Source organism: Stylophora pistillata, chromosome 5, assembly GCF_964205215.1.
Source record: "Stylophora pistillata chromosome 5, jaStyPist1.2, whole genome shotgun sequence".
Lineage (NCBI taxonomy): Eukaryota > Metazoa > Cnidaria > Anthozoa > Scleractinia > Pocilloporidae > Stylophora > Stylophora pistillata.
Window position 1 is genome coordinate 26,871,980 of NC_142523.1, and position 8,288 is coordinate 26,880,267.

The window sequence follows — 8,288 nt, forward strand, 5'->3', positions numbered from 1 at the left end:
AAGTCGCCCATAATATATATTGATTTGTTTGAGGTAACTAGTCTTTCAAGTTTATCATCACGATATTCTTGGGTTCTGTCCTCGTGTACCGGTTCACAAGAGCCAAAACAAAAGACCAAACAATACACAATAGCTAACCGATAAGTCCTAAACAAAGAAAGAACAATGGTAATTCCCTTGTGAACCGGTACACCAGGACAGAACCTATTCTTGGAAACGCCTAGTAGAGTTATGTTGCCTATATATGATACCACAAAATGATGTTACTTTTCAGTGGAAATTGAATTTTGATCCACAGCGACTGGAAGGCCTCGTCAAATACCTTTTCAATGACAGTATACCTCAGGGAATCGTTAATATACAAGCCAACACCTCCAGAAGCTAGAGGTGTCGGCACATATTCGAAAACATATCCAGGTATGCTTGGATTAAAATCCAACTCTTTACCACTAATCATTTTAGTTTCTGAGACCCCTATAATGCTAAATTCAAAATTTAACTCGTCCAATAGATGAACTTGAAAGTTTTCAAGATTTCGCTTAAGACTCCTGATATTATTATGTAAAAGAGAGAAGCTCGAGTCACTGATACGACTGGGAAGTTCACTTTTAAATTTGTAGAGACTATATGGGGAATAGTATCGACTATGAATACGATGATCATAGAGACCATGACCCGGATTGGTGTCTTCAAGTGCGTTTAGTTTGAAGAGATTAAAGTAAAAAATGCTAAAGAGTTTATCTAGGTATTTTTTGGCCAGCAAATGGGAAGGTAAACAATTATTAAATTGACCATGAGCTAAGTTTACATTTAATTCAAAATACAGGAGCTCACAGAATAAAGATAGAGTATCATGAGAGTTTAGATCATTAGCACTCAAATAAAACTAACTAAAATAGATCATAATAAATACTTATCGATCTGATAATGTAAGGTGTCCAAGGCAAGTCGCTATAGACAACCAATACCTGTTATCTTTACTGGTGGGGAATCCTCACTCTTGCGTAAATAAATTGTGGAATTCTTGGCCCAGCTGAAGCTGTATCGATACTGTTCTTTGAATCTCTTTGCTTCAAACAACAGGTGTTGTTTTTTTTGGGGGTGAGGTGATCGATGATTCTGACTCTGTCGAGAACACTATCAGCAGACAGGCCGATATTTCATGGGTTGACTTGAGAGGTACTTTGTCCGGTTTCCATGACACTTGCTTTTGCAAGGTGTCTTACAAATTTACAGATGACCGGTTTCGGAGCGCCATTTTGTTGCCTCGAGGGGACGCGGTGAGATATGTCAATGTCTGACAAAAGCACTTCTGCCCTCATCTCCTGGAATAATTTTACTCACACGGTGCTTGTTTCAGCTGTGGTTTCGCTGCTTTTCTCGGGCAGGCCAATTATTTTTACATTAAATTGGTAGCTATATTCCTCAACCTCATCGATGGCGTTGCCAACACGTGTGACATCAGCGCTAAGCTTATTAAGACGACAGGTTAATGCCTTGAGTTGATCAACGACACCAGAATTAGACGCTAACAGGTCATCGTATTCGTCACTCAGATATTGTAGACTATGAGACACAGTTTCATCATTCGAAGCATTGTTATTACTATTACCAGTCATTGCAGCTGCTTCAGCACCAAAGGTAATGGCTGAGTTGATCCGAACACTCTCTTTCAGCTGCATTATTTCCTTCGAAAGGGCGTCGACCTTATCCTTTAAATCTTGATTTTGTTACCTTAGCGAGGTAACTGACTCTTTTGGTATGATTTTAGTGAAAATAATTAACAAAAGGACTGTAGGAAAACGAAAAGATTAAGGTACGAAGCAGGAGCTCAAAATTAGACGTCCATCTTGTCTCCTGACTGCTGACCGCTTTGCTTTGGTGGGAGGTATTATATAATCGTCATAATTTGGTTTTATTTGGTCAGGTCAGACATGTAGTCTACTACTGGTACTACGTAACCCAGTACAACCTGCCACATGGACAGGTGGTCAGCGTCTAAACTGGCTTCCCTCACCAGCTTTTTTTCTGGTGAGGAGGGTGGCATGTCACCCTTGCAGAACTAAAAACAACACCTGCTAAAGGGCAGATGAGCTCCTTGCGAGTTAACGGCCATCATGCAAGGCGGTCCTGATAGTCAACCTGGCTTCAGCTACGGAAACGACAGGTCCTGACAGTCAATTCGGCTGCAATACTGACAGTATGCAACAAGCTTCTCTGCGATCATCTCAGCTTTGCTGTGTCGTCGATCAACAGAGTACCTCGCCAAGGGATGCTGCCCATGTGCCAAGCAGTGTCGTCATCATAGGTGCAGCCTCACAGTTTTAATGGAAGTTGAGCTGAGCAGTGGAAAACTGTGGACATACCCATGTTCGGGCTATAGGCATATATATTGGTTTTATCATCTGAGTCAATAATGAAAATTGACCACCCTGAGGAGATTCTAATGGTGATGTTTAGTCCTTCGTCAGAATGAAAGTGATGGGGCTAACACTTGTAATATCAGCTTCAGAAACTCTTTGTAGTAGCCAACTAATACTTTATCAACTCAGTTGGTAAAACCAAATTGTCTTATAAGTTAAATACCCCCATGTGCACCGACGCAAGACCACAGTTTCTTTAGAAACTTATCCCTTTTATTCATAATTGACTGTAATTAGTTTTGCATTTAATTGGTTGGGGCAAATTTTTCCCTTTGTTTCTGTTTTCTTCCCTTACTTGTCATTGTGTACTTTTTTGCTCTTCAGTATTTTGTCGGTTACGCTCCTTTGTTACGTGCTGTACGTAGGTTTAGCTAATAATATTATATTATAGTTTTGCTGTCTCACCCCTTTCTTTCAACCAAAGTTTTTTTGTGTCTATCTGTAATCAGTGTTCGTAGAAGCAAACTTTTCCTTTTCTTGGTTTCCCCAACCACCAACCCTGGTTATACTCAGCATTTGGTAAGCATCTTCATTTTCATCCTTTTCTTTAATTTTGTTTTGCAGTGGCCTTTAGATGGTTTGTTTGTGTTGTAATTACATTCTTTTCTCGCTCTTGTGGGAATTTACTTTTTTCTGACATTATAGTAAAACATTTGCTGAGGCATCGTGTCGTTGTTTTCTTCGAATTGGCCCTTGCCTGTTCAAGCGTTGCACATTGTCTTCAATGTTCACCACTAAAAACAAAGCCACTCAACCAATTAACAACAACACTTACTTTTGACAGTCAACTCCTTTACAAACATCTTACCTCTGCAAACTCCCAGGCACTCAATTCCAACATCTCTTGCTCAGTCCATACCTTAGAGCGACGTCCCACCTTCCTGAAAAAGCAAAAGCTTAGAAATTCAACCTCACTTTTAAAAATCCCAAGATGAAAAACCCTCTCAAACTGAAAATTCATAAAAAGATAAGTCTTCAGCTGTACTAATAACTAATTAAAAGTAAAATCTCAAAAGTATTCATATGAAAATTCCTCATTGTTTTTTGAATTTTGATAATGTCTTGTGAAAACCAAGAATAGGAGAGGGTTTGGAGAATAATTGTGGATACTGACATGATGTGTAGGGTGTTTTCACGGGTTAAACAATTTTTTTTTTTCTTTTTGCTTTTGTATTATCATTTTGTTTGTAATTATATCTTTTAAAAACTGGCCCATCCAGACTAACATTGGCTACCCATGGGCCAGGTAAAAAGTTGAAAATAATTAAAAAATAATTATTTAAAAATTATGACTTGATGACAACACAATTATTGTGGTTGTTTATGTTCACGTTGTAGTTGGCAAGTTTTTTATGTAACTTACTTGCTAACCAAGGCTCCAACTGCAAGAGTAATCAGATAACTGGGAATTACCACCTAGGGATGAAAGCAAATGAGCCTAATTAATATTACTCTGTTCTGCATTGTGGCCCATTTTGCAAGCTAAAATTGAGTTCAGCAGGCTTAAATGTATTTTAGCTTGTACACTTGTGTGATTGTTCAGCCTTTTTTTTGTGTAATTTTTTTTCAGTTCTTGTTTCCTCAATGCTTCCAAAGGATAATAAATAGTAAATACAGTTTATGTTCTTGAGCATAAATTTTTTTGGATCTCTCTCAGATATCATTTTAACCCCAATTAACCCCCTTTAAGAGTGACTGGCTTCTAATTTCTCCATAGAATATCACCCTTGAAGCAAATATAGGGGTCGAGAGAATCAAGAAAATGATCACCAATTTAATAAACTCTGAATAATCAACATAATGGTGTGAATAATAACAATACCTTTTTTTCTTTTTATTAATTTATCAAAAGTAATAAATGTTCTACCTTTTGAGTGAAAGTGTAAATTTTCTTTTCAGGATTTTGGGGATCATTGCAACTTCCTGTTCCCTCAGCACTCATCAATGCAACAAGCTCTTTAGGTACAGTTACCTGGTTGAAGAACATACTTCTTTACCAGGACTTCAATAAACTACAACTGTGACTAAATCTAAATAATAATTATGTACTGTGTAGATCACTAAACGTCTATTTAAGAAATGGATTCCATTTCATTGTACCTGTTCTGTAATCGATCAGAGATGATGTCAACACGAGTAAGAACACAGAGTGGGTCAATAATGTTTGTACAACATTTTGATGCCATCTATGATCTATTATGGGAAAATTCACTACTCGACATTTACGGAATTCCACATTGAATTGCATGTGAAAACCAATATCACATGAATTGCGAAGCGATAAGTAATGAGTCAAGTGATAAATTTTCCTTGAATGGCATAACTGAATAGAAGTAAAAAAAAAAAGAAAACAGCATTACTTATTGCTGTTATCTATAAGTAGATGTGAAACAATATAAATACTTGGCCTCATTTTCAACTCACAGTTCTACACTAAATACCTTGCTTTGTTAACCAGTCAGAAAGCAAGATTTTATTTAATGATGTGATTCTACTGAATAGATGCACAGTAACATGAAATCTATTTGTTATATTAGTTAAGAAGCTAAAAGTTGTTAAAGGGGATGCCACCTTTGCATCCGTCCTCCAACAGCTCATCAGTAAGAAACAACCAAAATGTATGTGCAATTAAGCTTATAATTACATGATTAAACAAGACTTACCTGTAAGTTAAAGTTTGATCGATATTCTGTCTTGTCATCAGTCCGGAACGAAGGAGTCACATGAGATGCGCATGCGCATTGCCAGTCAGTCTTCAAAGTGAGTGGTACAGGAAAAAGGAACGAAGGAGGAAGGGAGGGAGGGAATAAGGGCATGTGACTCCTTCATTACGGACTGATGACAAGACAGAATCTCGATCAAACTTCAACTTACAGGTAAGTCTCGTTTAATCAAGTAATTCTATCTTGTCACCAGTCTACATCACTACGAAGTCACATGAGATTTCAAAGTCCTGTAACACGAAACAGTACTACAAGTAAAAGGGTATTTTATTAAGGGTAATAAAAACCCAAACGGAACAAACCAAAAAATACGAAATGCAACTAGCAGATCACTTGGCACTTGGATTAAACAGTACAGAGCCAAAGTTAGCTGAAGTATTGTACACTGGCTTAGCAGAACCTCGCAAAGGTACTCGCAGTTGACCAACCGGCAACCTTCATAATTTCAGCAATATTCAAACCCTTAACCTTAACATTGGAAGTAGAAGCAGCCCTGTAGTTATGAGCAGAGTACTTAGTTACAGTGTATGTCAATCCCTGCAGATTGCAAAAGTCGCTTAACCCATCTGGAAACAGTGTCCCTTGCTACTGGCTTAAAGGGTTTGACATAGCTTAACAATAACTGAGAATGATCCCTACGCAAAGGGTCAGTACGATGGATATATTCCCTCAAATGTTACATCACACAAAGTTCCTTGTCCCCGGAGAAGGCCAAGAGTTCTATAGGCTCTAAATGTCTTCCTGGTTTAGTCTGCTTTAGCTTCTCATGGACAGAAATTCTGTACCGATCACCTAAGTCCTGTATGTAGTTAATGTCAAACTTATGGATGGTTTGTCCACGTTGGCCTGTGGTAAAACACAGCAACATGGTTAACTTGAGTGTGAGTTCTTTAAGGGATAAAGCACCAAAGATCTTCAAATAATCCAACATAACATGAACATCCCATATCTCAGTGTATTTTGGGAGGGATGGCTTCAATTCAAAAATGCCCTTCATGCAGCAAACAACCAAGGGATGATCTCCAAACTTTTCATTGCTGTCCAAAATAAGGAGGGAAGACAGGGCAGGACGGGCTGTGTTAACAGCACTGTAACCAAGACCAGCCTTGTATAAAGAGACAAGAAATTCGACACCATTGTGTACTCCGGGTTGAAATGAATCAATATCCTTGTCATCACAGTACTATCTCCAGCGCTTTAAGTATGTACGGTACTGCTTAGAAGTACCCTCTCTCCAAGAGGCCATCTTTCGCACTTGATGATAAATAGTATTTAGCAAGACTTTCCCTGATAAGAGACCGACTAGGAGGTTGAGTTTGTGCCAAATTGGGTGTACTTCCTCTGGATGACTTGGTAACCGGAGTAGGTCCCTTCTTGCTTTGAGGTAAAGTGGTTCCTGTTTCAGCATCCCCAGAGCTTTGAGATACCAACCTTGGGCTGGCCAATCCAGAAACACAACAACTCCTTGAGCTTCCTCTCTCTGTATTTTGCTCAAAACTGCCGGAAGTACACTAAAAGGTGGAAAGGCGTAAATTTCCAGTTTAGACCATTGTAATGAGAATGCATCTATGGCGGAAGCTTCAGGGTCTGGTCTGTATGAAACATACTTCGGAAAAAGGTGATTAATGCAGGAAGCAAAGAGGTCAACGTCAGGTTGAAAATTTAACCTTGATAGAGCATTTTGGAGTGTGGCTTTATGAAGCTGCCATTCTGCTTCCCTTTGGTTTCTTCGAGATTCAAAATCAGCAACAAGATTTTGTTTACCAGGGATATGGGCAACACTCAACCAAACTTCCCTATCTATACACCACTCCCAAATTCTTTTGGCTAATGAGTTACACGAATCGAAATGACTCATTCCCATATGATCAATTACATTCACAGCTGTGGTATTATCACACATTACTCGAATGTGTGTGTTAACCTAGCCTTTAACAAAAGTTTGTAAGGCTAAGTAGATAGGCAGCATTTCCAGGTAGTTTATGTGGTACTGGGCTTCAACATGGGTCCAATTCCCCCTTGTAGATACTCTGTCATGTTCAGCTCTCCACCCTAAGAGGGAGGCATCTGTAGTAATTTGATGTTGGGGTTCCCCCTGTGATATCACATTGTGGGCAGTCATCGCATTATCACACCACCACTGCAATTCACACTTAGCTTGTTGTGAAAGGAACATGTGAGCATCAAAATTTCCTTTTGCCTGCTGTAAGGCTAGACATTTGTCTTTTTCCAAGTGCCTGTAGAACAGGGGTCCGTGCCTCACCCCAGGAAAACTAGCCACTATTCTGCCAATTGCACTTGCTACTTCCCTTATAGATAAAGTGGTAGCTCGCAAAAACTCAAGACAAACAGTTTTGAGGTCCAAATCCTTCTCGGTTGTTAGTTGAATTGTCATGGTTGATGAATTACTGATAAAGCCCAGAATAACCAGCTCCTGAGAGGGAATAAAACTGGATTTCTCAGGGTGGACAACCAGACCTAACTGATCAAGTAAGACTGTGGTATCTATAACATTTTTGACACAATCGTCATAAGTCCGACCTTGTAAGTAAAGGTCATCCAGGTGTGCAATAGATAATATGCCCTTGTTTGTGTAAAGCGGCTAAAGGAGGTTTCAGAATTTTTGTGAACTGGCGGGGGGCACACGACAACCCATTGGGAAGGCAAGTGAATTCATATAATTGATATGCCCATTTAAATCGCAAATACTCTCGATCCTCACTCTTAATAGGGATGGAATAGTATGCATCCTTCATATCTATAGATGCCATGAAACAATTGGGTGTTACCAGCTTAATTATGGTCTGAAGAGAATCCATCTTGAAATGATGATGTGTCACAAACTCATTAAAATTTTTTAGGTTAAGTATGAGTCTAAAAGTTCCATCTTTCTTGGGAAGCAAGAAAATTCATGATACAATCTGACCCGGAGAGTATTTCACTTTCAAAATAACCCCTTTTGGAGCAATTTTTGTATTTCCTGGTTGATAACAGAATATTCGTGCTCATTAAAAGCATGGCCAGGAAGCCTGTGTTGACTAGGGTTCCCAAAACATCAGACAAAATTATATGAGCATTAGTAAGATCCTTCCATGCTGCAAAATGACCAGCGACTCGCCCTACCTTAAAATTGTGGCAACAG

At 38.9% G+C, this 8,288-nt stretch overlaps 2 protein-coding genes and 1 pseudogene across 2 annotated transcripts in view; all 3 read right to left on the reverse strand.

Annotated features, from left to right (window-relative positions):
* Positions 1 to 211: 211 nt before the first annotated feature.
* On the reverse strand, positions 212 to 2,370 carry LOC148731152 (uncharacterized; annotated as a pseudogene).
* Positions 2,371 to 3,190: 820 nt separating this feature from the next.
* The window catches only part of LOC148731153 (leukotriene A-4 hydrolase-like), a 13,193-nt gene continuing 8,095 nt past the window's right edge, over positions 3,191 to 8,288 (reverse strand). Inside the window, exons 5-7 of the mRNA XM_088761480.1 lie at positions 4,291 to 4,395; positions 3,787 to 3,839; positions 3,191 to 3,304 (exon numbers count right to left, since the gene is read on the reverse strand). Coding sequence (XP_088617606.1) covers positions 3,217 to 3,304; positions 3,787 to 3,839; positions 4,291 to 4,395 — 246 coding nt within the window. The 3' untranslated portion in view covers positions 3,191 to 3,216. The remainder of the gene's footprint in view (positions 3,305 to 3,786; positions 3,840 to 4,290; positions 4,396 to 8,288) is intronic.
* Positions 5,396 to 8,288, reverse strand: part of LOC148731154 (uncharacterized) — a 4,402-nt gene continuing 1,509 nt past the window's right edge. The window contains exon 2 of the mRNA XM_088762240.1: positions 5,396 to 6,657. The gene's annotated coding sequence lies outside the window, so the exon portion shown is untranslated. The remainder of the gene's footprint in view (positions 6,658 to 8,288) is intronic.